Here is a 20200-nt window from a genome sequence, read left to right on the forward strand (position 1 = left end):
GATTTCCTTCCTTGCTTAAATTAGATTTTCTCTATCTCAAGGATATATTAATATTCTTATAAATTTTCTTCCACTATTTTTTTACTATTAAAATCTAAAATCCAAGGGATTTTATTTTTTGACATTGGCAATGTTGAACTGTATGTGAGTCTTGTGTTCCCAGAAAGTAGGGATGGTGGGGAGATAAGACCCACCTCCACCTTTCCTTCCTCAAAGACTCAGATAAGATCCATCTCCATCTGTTTTCATGATTCCCATAGGACCTGAGGATGGCTCCCTTGTTTACCTGCCTCCATAAAACCCCAGCCCCCTTACTTTTCTTTGAGAAAGTCCTCCTTAATGAACATTCTCCCTGTTGCAATCGTCTGAACAAAATCATCTCCTTAAATGTCCAGTACATTTTGTCTTTCATAATACTGCGCAAGGTCAGGTTCTAAGTATTTCTTTTCTTCTAGACAGAAGGCACATTATGTCTGCATTATTTATTTAACCATAAATAACCATGTTCTGAACAAGGAAGTACATTATGCTTTTCTGCATTTCATATACTTTCCTTAAGCTAGATTCTTAAGAATGGACTTACTAAGTCTAAGGGTAGGAACAATCCTAAGGCTAAAGATTCTATACCAGGTCCGACCGGGAGTCAAGGTGGGATTTGAAGACAGGCGAGAATGAGGACTTAGCCTTGGATTACTCCTGAAGTAGGATATAAGCCAGAAAATGATGCAGGTTACTTTGCTCCCACTTGCTTTCCTCATGTCTTTTGAAGGAACACTGGATTTTGGTGGTATTGGCCTTCCAAGTGAATTGACATCTCAGCCAGGTCAGAGGAGACTGGAATTGCAGGCTCCTACCTTTGAAGGCTCTCCCACCTCCCTCCACACACACCAGCACCTTGGAATTACCTTACAAGGCAAGCTATATACTATTCAGCAAGCATCACCTAGGCCTAACGTCTAGGTTCTTGGCTTTGAAATTCTTCCTCTGCTGGCACCAGGGCACTCGATTCTTATCTATGCTTTGCTGTAGGGCTTAGAATTTTTCCACTTCTGGGCTTTTTTCAGACAAGCTGTCTAAAAACCACCATACTAATTTCTATTCCTTTCAGCAGGGTATGAGAGTGTGTGCTTTACCATATATACTTGCTAGAATTAGTAATTCTTACTCCTTGTTCATCTTTTAAAATTTGATCATGGAAATGTCTCTTAATTTAGATTAGCCTTTCTTTATTATCAGTAAAGCTGAACATTTTTCTACAGGCTTGTTACTCTTTTGTCTTTCATTTTTGTGAATTGTCTGCTCATATTTCTTGCCCATTTATCATCGGGAGGGTAAGACCTTACAGGTTTTAGAAAAATCATTTCTATGACCTTTTTTTTCACATTAAAAAAATTGAAGAATAGTTGATTTACAATGTGTTAATTTCTGCTGTACAGCAAAGTGATTCAGTTATACATATATATACATTCTATTTTTAATATTCTTTTCCATTGTGGTTTATCACAGGATATTGGATATAGTTCCCTGTGCTATATAGTAGGACCTTGTTATTTATCCATTCTATATACACTGGTTTGCATCTGCTAACCCCAAACTCCCACTCCATCCCTCCCCCACCCACCCTCCCTCCCCTTTGTTAACCCTGTCTGTTCTCTATGTCTGTGAGTCTATGACCTTTTACTATATCAAAGCTTTAAATCTTTTAGCATAGTTGATGTGGATATTTTTCAAGTTTGTTATCTTTTTATTTGAGTGAGGTGTTTTTTAAAAATTTATTTCCGGAAGCTTTACATGTAATGAAACGGAAGCTGTCATTCTTTTTCCTTTGTGATCTCATCACTTGTTCAGCTGACCATCTGTTAAGCATTTACCACTTGCCAGAATTTGGGCACTGCACTGGGCATTGGTGATGCTAGGATGTGAGACTTGGTCCCTATCCAACCCCCTGCCCATGAATATAGTTTTCTAATCTTCTGAATCTGATATTAATTATGCTTTATTTGATACCCAATGCCAGCCACTTAAGGAATATGTAGAATATTTTTGTTGAAGGAGAAAGAATATTATAGATAGACATGTAAATTACACTTAAGAAGCTATGTTTAAAGGCCGGGAATGGAAGAAGAAGAAGGGAGGAATCAAAGTCATACATAAGAAAACAAAAGTACTGAATCATTATGCTGTACACCTGAAACTAACACAATATTGTAAATCAACTGTATTTCAATAAAAAAAGAAACCAGTTTGGTTCTCAGTTTTTGGCGGGGGCGGGGTGGGCAATGGTGATGAAAATGATCCACTCATTTGTCTCTAAAAATATATAAACATTATAAAACAGCATGAAACAAATTCTTTTAGTTTCTCTATCAGATGGGAAGGGTAATTTGAGGACTGTTTTTTATTTTCTTTGTATTTCCATTGCTTAGCATGGTATCTGGCCAAATGCCAGATAATAAATGTTTGTTGAATAAATCTCCAACATAAATTGGGCAGAGTCTGCCCTGGATTTTTAACCATAAAAATATGCTTTTCAATAATCATAATTTCAGTAATCATACTTTTAAAATGCTAATTATTTTAATTAAAAATTTCCTATTATAATATATAATGCCCTTATCATGTTTGCAAATAATCATCTTTGAATGGGATAAACAGAGAAACCAGTCTGGGATAGCTCTTCTTTAGACTGCAATTTAACTAAATTAACAATTCCTTTTAGAATAAAAGATACACCTCAACTGTACATTTGTTTTGATAAACCCATAAATGCTTTCACAAAACAATCTCTTGACATGGACTTTCCAACCTCCAACAATAAACAAATTCCCCTAATGACTTTTGAAAAATGCAATTTTCAGCAACATTCCTGCTTTGTGAGAGTAAAATAATATTGTTCTGTGAAACAGCTTTTGGAATGCAATCTTATTCTGATAGCATTTTACCAAGCTCAAGAGGAGGAGAATCAGGTAGATAATACATGAAGTGAAGAAATGTGAAAGTTATTTCAGGGATAAAACACAGATATCAACATTCCGATTTTCAGCAACATATCTTGTTCTTACTTCTAAAGGGCGAAGAATTATTTCCTTATAAAATTTAACAATGTGTTCGATATTTTCCAAATAATCCTCAGGCCTCTGAACTAGATGTTGAAGAATTTCAGCCACCACCTGCATTTCAGCAATAAATGCCTAAATGGAAAAGATGTTAAATATCTTTATGTTAATCGTTACTTTATTTACAAGTCATATCCCTCCCTCCTTATACCTAGATGCCCTTTTGGGATGAGAAGAAGGGAGAAGGGCAGATTAGAAACAGGATTTTTATTTTAGAGAGATAGAACACCCCTGAAGTTCCTTAATCAGATGGAATAAAGCTTTAAATTCACTTGGATACTTACTAATTTCTTTTTGCTCCCCAATAAGTAGGGAAGAGTAAAGGAATAACATCAGATTTTTAGAGACAAAGAAATTAGATTTTTTATGAATACTTGAGCTTGTAGCTCATTCATTCATTGATTCATTCATTTAGTAAAGCTTAAGTGCCTACTCTGTGCCAGACACTGTTCTAGGAGCTTGAGAGATGACAGGGAACAAAACTGGGGAACAGAACAGAACTGAGCCCTGGGGCTCAGAGAGCACATGTCCCAATTGAGGAAGACAGAGTATAAATAAGTAGACAAATAAATACATCACAGGTTAGGCTCTGGTTGTAAGAGCTAAGAAGAAAGATGATGCAGGGGAGAGGGAATGGAGAGTGATGGGAGAAGGTGGTCATGAAAGGGTTCTCTGAAGAAGTGACATTTGAGTAGAGCCACACAGATTTCTGGGGAAAGAATATTTCAAGGCAGAGGAAATAGTATGTGTAAAAGTTCTCAGCCCAAGGCCTGGTAGGCATTCAATATCATATTTATTATCTTATTATCATATTTATTATCTTAATTACAATGGTATGCTTTATTCAGGCTAAAATGACACACTTTTATTCCTATTTGCTGTGAGGTTCACCTTTTTTTAAAAATCTGGTATATAGATGCTGACTTTTATCTAATGCCTTATTTGCACAGGGAAGATTATTTTATATTTTTAAAATAACAGTTTTTAAAAATTGAGATGTAATTGACATATAACATTACATTAGTTTCAGGTGTACAATATAATGATTCAATACAGTTGATCTTTGGGCAACGTGAATTTGAACTGCATGGGTCCACTTATAGGAGGATATTTTTCAATAGTAAATACCACACTACTACATGATCTGCGGTTGTTAGGATATGGAGGTTGGATTGTAAAGTTAACTTGGATTTTTAACTGCATGGAGGGTCAGTGCCCCAGCCCTGGAGTTGTTCCAGGGTCAGCTGCATTTGTACATATTGTGAGATGATCACAATAAGTCTAGTTAACCTCCATCATCATACATAGTTACAATTTTTTTCTTGTGATGAGAACTTTTAAGATCTACTCAAGTGAAAGAACAAATGCCAAAAATTCATTTAACCTATTAGTGAGGGAACCAACAGGATGACAAAGCTGAAGTATCTATAATAACTGAAATCAGAGTGCAAAATTTGATATCCTGCTTAGTATCCTACAGGGCAATAAAACTGTAGCCTTTGGGGCTTATCTTTTGCACTAGACAAATGATTTGCGATGTAGCCACCTACAAATTAACATCTGACTTCACAGAGTCTAGGCCCTAAGAGAAATAGTATTTATTCATAATAATTTAGACATTATAGAAATTATTTTAAATTATTAAACATTATAAATAAATAAATTTATAATAGAAATCACAGGTATATTTCAGTAGGGCAAGGACTGGCAAACTATGACCTGTCCCACCCCAGTAGGCTAAATCCAACCCATCACCTATTAACAGATTTCTTTATATCAATTTTCCTCATTAAGTCATAGGGCCTTTTGAGGCCCTATTGCATTATGCTTACTAGTACTGAATTTAGGATTGTTGTATCAACATTATATGTGAAATTGAGCTATAGCTTTCTTTTCATGTGCTCTCTTTGTCAGAGTTTGAAATCGGGGTTATACTAACTTCATAAATTGGATTCTGACTGGGCTACCTTCTTCTCCATATTACACTTGTCTTATATGGCTCTAACTCCTCACTCTAGCTTACATAGTGCTTGACACATAGTAGGTGACCAGTAACTCTCTGTTGCTATGAAATGAAGCAGATTAGCTGTCAGGATATGGAGGGACTTCCATACTGACAAGAAGGATGACCTTAAACTTGATGACCTCTACATTATGATCTAATGGTTCTTGAAAACATGAAATATTTTTGCTATTTCCTCCAGACTAAATGAAAACTTGAAGAAAGTGTAATTTTCTCTAGTAGCTGCTATTTTTTATTATTTATACTATCATTTAATTTAATGATAGCAGTTTAAAAGTGTAGTATCTGGTATGGGGATATTACCTCTTCTTCTTCTTGCTCTTCTTCCTCTTCCCTTTCGTCTTCTCCTTTTCCTTCCTTTTGGGCTTCTCTCTTCTTTTTCCTGAGACTCTCAATGACTTCAGGATCCCACTGATCTCTTGTGAATATGTATCCTGTACTACTGTGCTGCCTTTGCCCCGAAATTCTTTGGCATAAATCATAGTCAGGACACTGAGGAACAACATTAGTAATTACATAAAACATTTTGAATATGCCTTTACTTCCTGTTCACATACTATGCAGTATCTAAACTCCCAAATTCCTCAAAACCCTGAGCCAATTCAATACTGTAAATGGCATTTTGAATCAGATTTTATCATATACCAAGAGAGGCACAAGATACAACTTTTCTGCTATGACAATGCTTTTCTTTACCCAAGAGTAACACATGTGAGAAAGTATCAGAAGCTTTAAGACTAAAATAAAAAAAGAGGGTTAGAATAACAGTAGAAAGAGCCAGAGAAATAGAATAGAAAATCAATTTAGTCAGCAAAGGTACACAGGAGGATTCTGTCAGATTAGTTTGAAAAAGCTGAGAATGGATGAAAAAGGGGGAATAGCCACAATCTTATGACAAAAAAAATATGTCTTGTATTTATAGTATTTACTATCATTTACAGCTTTATGGATGAAGTATCTCATAAAATAGCATCAATGAATGGGACCTGAAAGGTCATCTAGTTTAGTCTAACCTTTTCATTTTGTAAATGAGAAAACTGAATCTGGATAGTAAAACAGGACAAAACCAAAGTCTATGAGTAATTTTCTCATTTCAAGTGCTTCCACGTGTGTAATATTTTACTCAATTCTTAAACTAACCCTGTAAGAGAAGTAATACAATATGATTAAAGCCATTTTGCAGATCAGAGAAGGACTGCTCTGGCAGGGTAAGGTCACAATGTCATGAGGGGAAACTACAACTCGGGACCAGGCCTTCTGATCTGTAGCCCATGCTCTGTGACACATTATTAATGATAAACTAAGGTTTTGAGCTGTAAATCCTGCTCTGAATATTTTTCACGATAAACTCTGGATGACGTTCTATAGTAGTGGTTCTCAAACATTAGAGTGTAACTGTATACAGAGGACTGTAAAAAAAAGATTTCTGCTTCCCCTGTGATTTATTAAGTCTGGAGTGAGGCTCAGACATTTTAACAAACATTGTCAGTGATTCTGATGCCAACAGTTCATGCATCACACTTTTGAGAAACAGGAAGCAAGAAACTTTAGAACTTTTCGTGCTCATTTTCTGATTTCTTTAGACTACTTCTATATGGAGATGGGATGGGTATTTACTGAGGCAAGACTTTTATTTAGGGTTTCTAATTTTTTCACAAAAAAAGATCTCAACCCATTCTGGTAATTTAAAAAACCACATGTATATTTGCCCTCATTCGGCAACCCAGAATACCCACATTGTGGGTCCTTGACAAAGACTATTGTCTCCTGTTTTCACTTATAGGAAGTGATTTATTAATCTTAGGGTGAATCTGAAGGTATGCCTGGGAGCAGTGATCCTCAAACTTCAGCAGCATCCATGTGTACTGGAGGGCTTCTCAACACAGACAGCTGGATGCTACCCCAACAGTTTCTGTAGTTCTGGGGTGCTCCCTGAGAATCTGCATTTCCAACAAGCTTCTTGAGTGCTGCTAATGCAGTTGGCTCTCGGACCAAATTCTGAGAACCACTGCTGTAGCAGATCACTGGCCCTTAATGCGTTTTTTTTGTTTGTTTGTTTTTTTAGTATACAGACCTCTTTAGAATATGATGAAAGCCATAGGCTTTTGCTTCAGAAAAATGTCCATACACATAAAATTTGCATATAGTTTTAGAACGTTCATGGATGCTTAAGGATTCATGGATCCCAGGCTAAAAACTTCTGGTCTAGAAATCCCAGACTCTATTCCCAAATAAGGCCAAACCATCAGAGAAGTGTGTGCTGTACTGAAGTTCTATCTCCCATGAGGCCCTCTGATTATGCCCCAGCTACCTGTGGAAACTGCCATGGACACCCACCATCACACAATATCAATGGGGTTAAGAACTTCATTCTCTACGTTAACAATCCTTATGTTGAGACCCATGTAAGATATATCTCTCATTTTGTTTTTCCTGAGGAATGGCTTGTCTTTTCATGGGCAATGCAGATTTTATATAACTGGTCACATTTCCCCTTCTGCTTTGGTTCATCAAACTTAGAACCAAATTTATGACCCAAATTTAGTGAGCATTTGGAGCCTTATGGCCTGTATATCTCTGTGTTCTTATTCCACCCAGTCTTAATTTCCTATATAATCTCTGTGTTCCATGGCCTAGACTTTATATTTGGTTTCAGTTAATTGTTTGAGATTTTTTTTTCTCACTCATATGTTCACATGGGTGACATTCTGAAGGTCACACAGGGATTTTGAATGGCCTCCGATCATGACATTGGGCTGGGGCTGCAGATGACCCCAACACCCATCACTGAATGCCACCTGTCTCTCACAGCTAGCCCAAACACACCACTGAGTCCCTGCACCTGAGCTGAGGACCATTTAATTTATTTTGAGTTGTCAAACCCTTTGGGGAATCAGGCAGGGTATTGTTATAAATGGTTATCATTCATGTTCATATAAACAAGTGGTCCTCACCTCACTGCATTCTTACCACAACCCTATGAAGCAGCTATCTTTGTATCATCTTTGTGAAGAGGAAATTGAGGCTCCTAAATGTGATTTACCATGTTCTACAGTTGGTAAAGGAGAGAAATGGGAACAGGACCAACCCATCAGTGTTCTTTAACATTCGTACATCCAAATAATTTGTTCATTCTTTCATTTTATTTAACTGGCAAACGTATTAGGTACCACTTATTGTGCTAGTTGAGGTTTACAGGAGTGAGACATGGTTCCTGCCTCCAAGTAAGGCAGAGTCTAGAAGAAAATGGACAATTACAATACAGTGAGGTAATATGATAGAAAAGAGCAACATGAATGGTCATCAGAGAAGTATTTAACTTTCCTGTAATGAAGCAGCTGTGGGGGAGAGAGAGAGGGAGAGAGAGGGAGAGAGAATGAGAATTAGTTAATGTTTGTGTTGGTGCGGAGGGGTTGGTTGTTGGGGAAAGCTCTGCAGAGATGATGCCTGAACTGGCGTTCAAAGGATAACTGTGATGAAGCCTGGTGAAGAGGCAAGGAGGTGTTTCCCGTGGATGGAGCTACAGGTGCAAAAGCACAGAGGTATGACAAAGTATAATTCAGACCCTATAACTGACGCATAAATTATTATTTTCCTAACTCCTTAAAACAATTAAGAACATTCCTTGAATTTAACTATCAAAAAGAATGGTTATATATACCATACTAGAAACACAACTAATATTCTTACCTTAATATTGATTATAATATCAGGTTTCAAATTTAAATTTCTAATTAATTCTATTTGCTGGAAAATAGTCATGGCATCCTGTGAAAGTGATGGTATTTCAGTGATAATATAGCCTGTAGAGTAAAACATAATTTTAAAAGTTTTATAATATTATCAACGTCTGAGAGCATGGATTTATTATTATTACTTTATAAAAATATCATTTAGTTATAGATGAATACTAATGCTGTTCTTAAAATCATCTGTCAACATTTGAAAATTAATAGTTAAGGTTATTGCCACATGAAGTATAACTCTGAATAATGTGTTTCTGACAATAAATAAAACCATTGGGCTAGGAGAAGACATCTTTAAAAATTCCAAATCAATTTATTTTAGGCACATGAGGTGCCTAGAGAAGGAAGTTCCATGCCAATAGTTCTTTAACTCGTGTTAGGAAAGCTCATATGATGAATGGTAAAGGTATATTATAGTGGGTTGCATGGCATATTATTTTTATTTCTTGAATTAATATTTCATAATACAATGGAATATATATGTATATGTTTATATAAGTTACAGAGAGTAATAAAATACCCATGTAACCCTCATACATTTTAAGAAACAACATTATCAATATGATTTTGGCTTAGTACATTTATTGGCTTGCATCCCTACGCAGAAACCTATATCTTCTCGTTGAAATTCACCCTGGATACCATCATCATATTAGTTTCCTTAATATATTTCTTTAATTATGTCACTCTCTTGCTTGAGAAACCTTTCTCTTGTTAATAAATTCTTAACTCTGTTGCTGGGAATTAAAGGCCTTCGAACAATTTTTCTGCTGTTTTATAGAATATTTTTTTCTTGGAGGAACAACTGACAGACAAATTATGGTTATTAAGCTTTGATTTTTGGCAGACATTTTATAAAAACTGAATGGAGTGAGGCTGTCAAGACTGACCAGTGTCTCCTCTGGGACATGATGGCTGGCATTAACCCCTTGGTCTGACACATTGCAACTGTGGGTGCTGTGGTGAAGGGACTGCATGACTTAGCCCTAGATTGAATTCAACCTTGGATAATTCCAGAGACCAGTCAGTTCCCAGAGTTCATGCCCTCCCCTTCTAAGAAACAAGGGATTACCCAAGACCTTCCTCCCATTCCCTCTGCTGCCAGCACTGCCCACATCTGTCTATTGTAAGTGGATGACAGAAAGATGCTTGGCACTCTGTTTGCTGTGCTCTCCAGCACCCTGCCCATTACTACAACCACTGCCACTGCCCTGAGAGCTTATCAGGCATTCCAAGTGCGACTGTTTGCAGGCATGCCAAACCTTGGGTGCACATGTATATTTGAATGAGTTTCATACTTGATCTCTTCCCTGGTGGAGGCAGCAGAAGAGTGGGTTGTTTCCATGGGGTCTGGCTGTCTCCTGATAGGCCATTATTTGGGTTGCCTTAATGTTCTGAGCAATGGATTTGGGGGCTCTACCCATTGAGAGGTGGCCAGTATCGTCATATCCAGACCCTGGAAATCTGTCTATGGAAGAGTTGCGGCAGAGACAGTTACGTCGCTTGTTTACCTCACCTTTGAAGATTTACAGTGGAATGACTTAGGTCTCTGGATCCAATTCTGGGAAGATCTCAGGGGGATACTTCTTAGAGCTGCTGAGCCCACTGTCAACCTCTCTAATCCCAGAGACATGTCGTGAAGATGGAAGCATAGGTGAGGATTCCACCCTCCGTCCCACTTCTCCTTGACACCATTACCAAGCCCTTGCACTCCATGCTGAAAACAGAGGATTGGTAGACCCCATGCCACTCCTTGCTGGAAGGCTCTGCGTATACCATCATAGGCAGAATAGGCACTCGGCAGGCTAATGGCCAGCCTGCATCACCCCCACCAAGGGAAAACTCAAAGACTGTTCACACCACAGCCCAGGGGAAACCAACAGGCCCATACCGTCACTTTGCCCCTGCTTCCTGGCGCAGTGAGAAGAAGGAGGTATTCCCTATAGCCACAGAACTGAAGATGGTATGCTACTGCTTTTAGATTGAAGTGTTGAGAGATTCATGGACATTGGGTAGCTTAGCGTCCAGCCTGCCCTGATGGTCATCTCACCTCAGCCCAGCCTGGCATGAGTGGCCATATTGGTGACCCGTGACTTACAGTACCATCCACAATGTGCTATACCTGGGGCAGGGACTGCCCAGACCAGGGCTGTCCATCAGTCACGGAGGAAAATGATTTTTCTGCAGTCTAGAAGGAGGATGCAGAGAAGGGCTTCTCAGGGTGCCCAGGAATTGACTCTGCCATTTTCTCTTGGGTGAGGATGCAGCTCATGGAAGCTGATTTTGGCTCAAGGCCAACACAGCATGACAGGTTGTGAATGAAGGGATTATAACTATAGATTGTGTAACTTTTTTTCTAAATAGTGACAGAACCTCCAAGTATAAGAGGGCTCTGGTACAGAAAAATATTAAGATTGGATCTGGCAATACTTTACTGACAGCACATTATCTGTCTTTAGGGATCTTGGAGTCATCAATTACTCAGCCTTACCCAGCCCCTGACCCAAGTTAATATCTCTATTTTGAAAGCCCTTCACTTCCAATATTGCTTCTACCATCTACCAGGCTGCTGGGTAAGAACAAACATCAGAAGGAATCCTTGCTTAGCAGAGAGTTTCAAACTGTGTTTAGCAAAGTGCTAGGTTCCAAAGAAATTCCTTTGGGACTGCTGTAGTACAGGTGAGGGGAGGCTGGGCAGAAGGGGCTCAAGGTCCTGCCTTCACTGTAGCCTTTAAATGAGCCCAGTTGTGCATGACTAGACCATGGCCATGCACTTGCATGCTGATAATGTGGCCCTCAGACTCAAGAAATCATTTATAGGGACTTCCCTGGTGGCACAGTGGTTAAGAATATGCCTGCCAACGCAGAGGACATGGGTTCGAGCCCTGATCTGGGAAGATCCTACATGCCACGGAGCAACTAAGCCCGTGAGCCACAACTACTGAGCCTGCGCTCTAGAGCCCGCAAGCCACAACTACTGAAGCCCGCGTGCCTAGAGCCCGTGCTCTGCAACAAGAAAAGCCACTGCAATAAGAAGCCCGCGCACCGCAATGAAGAGTAGCCCCCGCTCGCTGCAACTAAAGAAAGCCCGCGTGCAGCAACAAAGACCTAATGCAGCCAAAAATAAATAAATAAATTTATATTAAAGAAATCATTTATAGCACTCTTCCTCTGCAAGCTCTCAGGATAAGTACCAGTGCACAGGAAGTCTAGGGGAAAGAGGAATACATTAAATGACAGCAGGAGGTGCAATCAGCAAACTCCAGAAGGTAGGAAACTCTAAAAGACAAACAACCAGTTTTTTCAGCATAGAAAACACAAGATAACGTAAAAAGGTAGGGGCAACTTACAGATTAAAAGGGACTTGTGACATACTGATCAGTAGCAATATGTGAAACCTGGTTGGTTGGATCCTGCTTCCAAAATCAAACAGACAAACAAACAAAAAAACACCAACTAGAAAAAAAATATGAGGCACATAGTGAAATTTGACAATAGACTGATTAGTAGATGATTTATTATTAATTTTTTAGGTATGATAATGGTAATGTGATAAGGTTTAAAAGAGTCCTTATCTTTCTGAGATACAGACTAAAACATTTACAGAAGAACTGATATGATATGGATTAGCTTCAAAATAAAGTAGGTTGGGGGGGAATGTATGCAGAGGCACAGATGAAATAAGATGAAACAACAGTTGTCATTGTTGAAGCTGGGTTTTTGACACATGGGGGGATTTTATATCATTCTCTACTTTTGCTTGAAATTTTCTGTAATAAGAAGTTAAAAGGGTTATGAACACTGTGAATGGCATAGCTGAGTAGATTTATTTTTCTCATGTTTTTTGCTTTCTCTTTTTGCCAATACTTATAATTTTTGCCATTTTTTTGTTGCCATGTAAGTCACTCTAAATTTTCTCAAGAGGTAGTGTGAGGTAAAGAATAAACAAAAAGGGCCTTCCCTGGTGGCACGGTGGTTGGGAGTCCGCCTGCCGATGCAGGGGACGCGGGTTCGTGCCCCGGTCCGGGAGGATCCCGCATGCCGCGGAGCGGCTGGGCCCGTGGGCCATGGCCGCTGGGTCTGCGCGTCCGGAGCCTGTGCTCCGCAACGGGAGGGGCCGCGACAGTGAGAGGCCCGCGTAACCCCGCAAAAAAAAAAAAAAGGATAAACAAAAAGATATTTGCCTGTCTACCTTTACATATGCATTTTCAGTTTCAATCGTTATACTTTTTGAGGTCATTTATTGACCTATGTTGGAATTCCGTGATTGTCCTTTTTACCTTTTTATTCATTTTACTTCCCACATTCTGGGTGTTTTTCCCAAGTTCATCCTCTTTATTACTGATCAGTAGATAGATGAATGGATAGATAGCATATTTATATGAAATAAAGGAGATGATATCTGGATATATATCTATATATGTATGAATATAGTTCAATCTGTACATAATCTATATATATATCTTTCTACCTATAGACATAGATAATATACATATATATATATGGTCATCAGTGACAAGTCTGCTGTTGCTATTTCCACTATTGATTTTCATTGTACTGCACTTTATTTGTATTCCTGTATTCTTAATAGTGACAATGTCCTCTCTTAATTTACTGAGAATATAAAGCAGATCTCTAAATTTTTCTTCTCTCATTCAATAAATCCATTTCAGGTGGATGATTTTCTCCCAAACACATTGTGATTCTTCTTCCTTCTTTTGCAAATGCCATACTTTTTAGTCATTCCGAACTTCAGTAGTCTTTCTTGAGAAATTAGATCCAAAGCCCCTACTCAGCATCCGTTTGAGGGCAGGGAGATTTCTCGGGTCCAGAGTCAGAGGGTAGACTGGATGAACAGGCTACAGCCTGCCAATATCTGGAGCCAGAGGGTTAGCTGCTGTCATTCTAGTTCCCATTTCCAGCCTTATTAGTGTGGATTAATGCAGAGAAACCTAATCATTGTCAGGACTTAGTAATAAAACTCAGGGTGAATAGGAAAGCAATCAGCAGAGGCTGTCAGCACTGCATCAAGGACCACAGCAGATTTTTCATGCTTTTGCTGGATAACACATTACTAAAAGAAGATTGAATCATATAAACTTAAAATTTGAAAACAAATGTAGATTCTGAAGAATAAAAACAAGTGAACAAGCAAATAAAACTATTGGAGTTGCTCAACTGAATTCGGACTCTGGGATTCCTTTCCTATGCCAGGGCAAAAAAAAAAAAAAAAAAGCAATTTCAGGAATTACTTGTGCCTCAGATAAACCACGAGTTTTAAGGCTGCATTGATAGCCACTGCTGTATAAAAATAAGCATACCAAAGTGAGAGACTTCTGGGGAGTTGAGCTTCTCCAACATTAGCTTTGTGACAAGTTCATCTGGAATGCTTTGGCCACTGATCAGCATCGACTGCAACTAAGAACAAACACAGATATTGTACATGATTGTATAATGTACCTGTGACACACAGCTTTTAAGGAAATCGTAACAATTTTGAAAGTTAGATTTGTTTACCATAGCTCCTGATTCAGTGTCACTGGCAATCTGTTCTTCCAAAATTGGTAAAGCTAAAATATGAATTCAAAATAATAGCACAAATTGTTATTAGAATTTCCAAGTTAAGAAACATATTTGTGTGTTTTTTAACTAGTAACAAAGATTAATATTTGTGTCACTTTAGAGTTTACAAAGCACATTTATACACATTATGTCATTTAAGCCTAACTAAAGTATAAGGTAGCAGAATGTATTCCACAGAAAACTTGTCTCTGACACTCACTAGCTAAAGGATCTTGGGGAAACTAACTTCCCAAACACCTTTGCACCTTGCATGCTTGGGCCCTGTGTAGTATGCAAGGGGATACGAGGATGAAATGAGGTTGTATATGACAGTGATTTGGAAATTACAAAGTATCATACAAAGTATACAGTAGTATTACCAGTCCAGATACTTTTATAATCATATGTAGTTACATCTACAGCCCATTAATTTTGCACATTGATTGTATAAAAGGAAAATATGCATCAAGAAATGTTAAAAATAGATGAGCACTGAAATTTATCTAGCAAAAAGGGGTCCTGAGGCTGAAATCCTAATAACTTGGTTCCTTTTTAAAAGGAGATATTTCATTCCATGATGGAAGATATCCTGGGACAGAAATGACAGGGGTATAACTTAGGGGAGGACCCAGGAGCTGATTATGTCCCTAGTTGCTAATAATCTATGGAAAGTTTGGTACTTTTTAAGATTTCCTACAAGTGAATTTTATTTTGATAAAAAAAGGGGAAATTTTTAAAGTTGTGTGTGTGTGTGTGTGTGTGTGTGTTACGTGTTGCAGAATTGTTCTCTCCCCCAAGTTGTACCAGATCACAATATCACTAATGGCATGCGAAATGCTCATTTGATAACATTCTTGCCAACAATGATGGTAGAAACTTTAAAGATTCACTGCCAATTTATTAGGCAAATATAGATCAGCATTATTTTAATTAGCATTTCTTTGAGTAACAGTGAAGTTAAACTCTTTTCTTATATTTGTCCATTTTTATTTCCACTTTTATGAATTACAGATTCACTCTTTTGCTTATTTTTCTATTAAGGCATAAATGGTTTATTGATTAAAAGAATATTTATATACAAAGACATCAACTCCTGTCATATATATTGAAAGAATGCAAAGCAAATTATAAATAATAATAAAAAAATTTATCATTGAAGATAATTAAGTCCTGGAAAATCTCCCCAAGAGCAGCTATGAGAGTTCCATCTCTTTTCATATTTCACAGGGAGACACCCAAAACACACATATCCCCAATAGTTCTAAATTACAGAATTAGAGAATGGGAAGCAGTAGAATGGAGTCAAAGATGTTTCATAAACGTCCTAAATTCTATGACGAAAACTAAGACTAACAGAACGGCAAAACATGTTTGATGCTATTGTAAAGATAATGTTCACTGGGTTGATAGTGATGTGTGACAAAGCAAATATAGCAAATGTTAATCATAGACTGTAATAGATAGTAAGTAGATGGGCATATGGGTGTTCACTGTACAATGCTTTACATTTTAATGCATATTTGAAAGTTTTCATAATAAAATATTTGGGAAAAAAGATAAAATTTACCTTCTACACGAATACACTTCCATGCCTGTGTTATCTGTTGGGCTAATGTTGTCTTACCAACCCCCTTAAAAAGAAAGATATTATTTAAAACCCAATAGAATAGCTATTTGCCAATAAAACAGATATTTTTAAAGATTCTATTGATGGTTACTATAATTACATAATATTATCAAGTAAAAATTTTTTCCATACAATAAATAAAGAATGGACCCTAGATATTTATAGCTTCATTTTTCTCTATTAACTGTCCCGTTTGCCACATTTTATGAAGTGATTTTTTTTTTTAAATTAAGAAAATAGCCCTGAAAGCAGGAAGCTGTACCATAATGGTATTCTAGGTATTGCACTCTTCTGATTGTTAAATTTTGTAATTTTGAGTACAAATCATTTTGATTATATTGAGATTCATCATTTTATTTCCTGCCTAAAGCTTATTATAATTGTGAATGTCTTGACAGACGTCCATTTAGTAACTTTCAAGAGCAAAAATTCCTTCTTAATGGACATCTTTGAAAAGTATCATAGTTTAAAGATAGAAGTTCACTTTAATGAAGGAACACTTGCATCTGATTGCTTCCACTGTTGACTTTTAAAATTCTATTGTTTTTAGAAACATAATAGAAGTTATTGGAACCATTTCTTGACTCTGTTCCAGGGTCTCCAGAAAATCAAGTCAGCCCTTAGACTCTGCTATTCCGGAAAGGCTTTTATATTAACCACCTTAGGCCCTCTAAGGGTAACTACCAACAAAGCTCAGAGGCTGAAAAAAGCTCTCATCTAGAGGTCCTTCCTAGAACTGCCTAGGAAGGCGAGCTATCTTACGACAGCCATTCTTGGTTTCTTCCTGTTTTGCAGAAAGATAATACATAGGTCCACTAACACACTGTGGGTAAAGATGAAGCACATCCCCTCTCAGGAGCTTTAGACACTGATGAGAGTATCCTCCATTTGTCTCTTTAGTGTCCTGTCTTCACATATCCAGAGAGCCTCACAACAAATTTCACAGAAAGTTTTATATGGATATTGAGTGTGAAATAACCTTGGATCACATACTACTAACAATTGTCATGGCGCAGTGCTTTGATGAGTTAATTTATTCATAATATAAAAGCAAATATAAATACAATCTAGGTTCCTTTTCAATAATAGTGTACAAGAGGAGAGAAAGTTATAATTTACAACCAATACTATATCAGAGTTTGTCATACAGTGAAAGTCTAACAAACACTCAAAAAAAAATTAGCACACGATGTGGTTCTCAATCTTGTATGGTAACATGAGATTATGACTTTAAAAATTAAAAAATATATTAAATAATAAGTTAGAAGAGATAACTTACTGGTTTCCCAAATACAACAAAGCAAACAGGTTTAGACAACATAAAGTTTTTGTCAGCTTCATCTTCATTAAATATATCCACAAAAGGATGCTCTTCTGTCTTCTCTTGAGAAGTCATAATACAAAATACTACAGTAAGAAAGAGTAAGATTGTTAAAGTGCCTAATTTAGGAGGAATGGGCAGGCAGGTTAGGGAGAACTAGAATATTCTGTGAATTTACTTAGCCCAGAAGCCGTTCCATGCCACTAAGAGATGGATTTTGCCAATAATGGCAAATAAGTTAAACTGATCTACTAAAACAATAATAGGTTCATAGTTTGAGACAGAAAGCAAAAGCCAGCTATCTGCTATATAAGACAGCTAAAATAAAGTATCTTTGAAAGACTAAATTAAGGAAAAAATACATACACGTATATATTCACATGTATGTTTTGATGTGTGTATTCTATTAAAGATCAAAGTGTACACACAACCAGCCAAACAAAAACCCAATAGCAAATGCTTTAAAAAATCAAACTAAATATGTTATATGTGTATACACATATAAATTAGTCAATGGGTATGTGTGTAGGGCCTACTAATGGCTCTAATTAGAAATCCTAATGGAAATGAGAAAATACGTAGAACTGAAAAATAAAAAACATAATATATATCAAAATATATAAGCTCACAATTTAAGAAGTTAGAAAAAGAAAAATAGATTTTAAAATTAATAAAATAGAAAAACATTATATAAAGAAGGGCAACAAAGCTAAATAGTGGTATTTTGAAGAGATTTACAAATAGAAAACTCTGTCAAGATTGATCAAGAACAGAAGATAGAAGGCACAATTAAATAATATTAAACATTGGTTTTTTAGAGGTGTGTTTTCTCACATCTCAAAACTAAGATTTTCCTACGTTTTCGTTGTTGTTGATTTCTTTCATTAATCAGAGACTGTTCTCCATATTACATTAATTCTTTGAAATTTGTTGAGTCTTGCCTTATGGCCTACCCCATGGTAATTTTCAAAAAAATTGTCTACATCAAGTTTGTGAATTTTATTGGTTAAATCTTCCATAATGCTTACTGATTTACTGTCTACTTGATCAAACAATATTAGACATAGGAGGAAGGACCACAGAGAAAATAATGCTGTAGATATATAGATAATAAGAGGCTATCATAAAGTTATCCCAAATAAATTTGAAAACTTAGGCAAAATTGACAAATTACTAGAAAAATCAGCTTCTTAAGAAACAGAGAAAACTTGAGTGGTTCTATAACCATTGAGGAAACTGAATCAGTAACTAAAAATCTTCCCATAAGGAAACCAGATGGTTTTATTGAAGTGCTCCAAGTCTTGCAATCTTATAAACACTCCTTCAGAAAAAGGATAAAGTGGAGACTTCTTACTTAATTTATGGCTCTCATATAACCTCCATACCTATACCAGAGAATAGTCCAAAAAAGCAAAATTATATGCCAACTTCATTCATGAACAAGATTTTTTTTTTTTTTTTTGCGATATGTGGGCCTCTCACTGTGGTGGCCTCTCCCGTTGCAGAGCACAGGCTCCGGACACGCAGGCTCAGCGGCCATGGCTCACGGGCCCAGCCGCTCTGCGGCATGTGGGATCTTCCCGGACTGGGGCATGAACCCGTGTCCCCTGCATCGGCAGGCGGACTCTCAACCACTGCGCCACCAGGGAAGCGCCCCATGAATAAGATTTTTAAAAATCCTAATCAAAGTATTAGCAAGTTGAATCTAGCAATATATGAAGAAGATAATAACATCATGGCCAAGTTGGGCTTCCCCAGGAATTCAAGGATGGTTAGTATGAGAAAATTAATTTATCATATTAAAATAAATTTAAGGAGAAAAACTATATGATTATCTTAATAGATGTAGAAATAGTATGAGACAATTCAACACCCTTTAATGTTGAATAAAAGATAAACCTCTTAGCAACTAAGAATAGAAGGGAACTTCTTTTATTGATAAAGGGTATGAATGAAAGACACCCTTATATTTAATGATTAAATATTTAAAATGTTCTTTTTAAGACAAAAGAAAGAAAAGTGTAATTATTCCCAGTTGATATGACTGTCTACATAGAAAATCCAAATATGTCACAGATAAATTTTAAGAATAAAATAATCCAATTTGCTGAATTCAAAACCATTATACAAAATTCAGTTGCATTTCTATATATCAAAAATAGCTAGAACATGTAACCAAATATAAATATGACTTAGCAGCAAAAATATAAAATAAACAGGATTAAATAGTACAAAAGATATACAAGCCCTTTATGGAAAAGTTACAAAACCTTATGAAAATACTTTAATGAATAGACTTGAAAAATGAAACAAAACTTTGTCCCAGTGGTCTGCGACATTGTTCACAGAACAATGAAAAATGGATTGGAGGGGGCTATATACTTCCAGGTAAATGCGATATGATTACATTTCTCTGTGGAAGTTAAGAATATTCAAATGGGCTTAATATACCAATATTATTTTAAGATGACAATATGAAATAAGATGTAGTAAGAAGTATTACTAGTATATTAAAAAGATTTGAGATGAAAACTTCAGGAACTAAAGGGCTGAAATTCCAAGTTTTTAAAAAATACCATCAAAATAAGTAATGCTAGTATAAAATGTAGTTGTAAAGGAGAAAATGCATCTAAACCTCTTAGATCATGCATTTATTAAGGAGTCTCCGTAAAGCACACTAAAACCAGGGCGATAAAGCCTGGGATGGGGATATCTAGTTGGATGTCTAAGTACCTTGAGTTTTGAACCCCAAGATTACTCCCAAATGCTCTGTATTAACAGAAGTAACCTTCTCATTTATGGAAG

The 20200-nt window shown here is 36.7% G+C and overlaps 1 protein-coding gene across 3 annotated transcripts in view; it reads right to left on the reverse strand.

Annotated features, from left to right (window-relative positions):
• The window catches only part of AK9 (adenylate kinase 9), a 120848-nt gene that overhangs the window by 95897 nt on the left and 4751 nt on the right, over positions 1-20200 (reverse strand). For all 3 annotated transcript variants that reach the window (XM_029223713.1, XM_029223711.1, XM_029223712.1), the window contains exons 2-8: positions 17354-17481; positions 16015-16078; positions 14403-14455; positions 14207-14303; positions 8830-8942; positions 5443-5631; positions 3063-3191 (exon numbers count right to left, since the gene is read on the reverse strand). In XM_029223713.1, the coding sequence (XP_029079546.1) occupies positions 3063-3191; positions 5443-5631; positions 8830-8942; positions 14207-14303; positions 14403-14455; positions 16015-16078; positions 17354-17470 (762 nt within the window). In that variant the 5' untranslated portion in view covers positions 17471-17481. The remainder of the gene's footprint in view (positions 1-3062; positions 3192-5442; positions 5632-8829; positions 8943-14206; positions 14304-14402; positions 14456-16014; positions 16079-17353; positions 17482-20200) is intronic.

This window comes from Monodon monoceros, unplaced genomic scaffold, assembly GCF_005190385.1.
Source record: "Monodon monoceros isolate NGI ecotype Baffin Bay Population unplaced genomic scaffold, NGI_Narwhal_1 Super_Scaffold_15, whole genome shotgun sequence".
Taxonomy (NCBI): Eukaryota; Metazoa; Chordata; class Mammalia; order Artiodactyla; family Monodontidae; genus Monodon; species Monodon monoceros.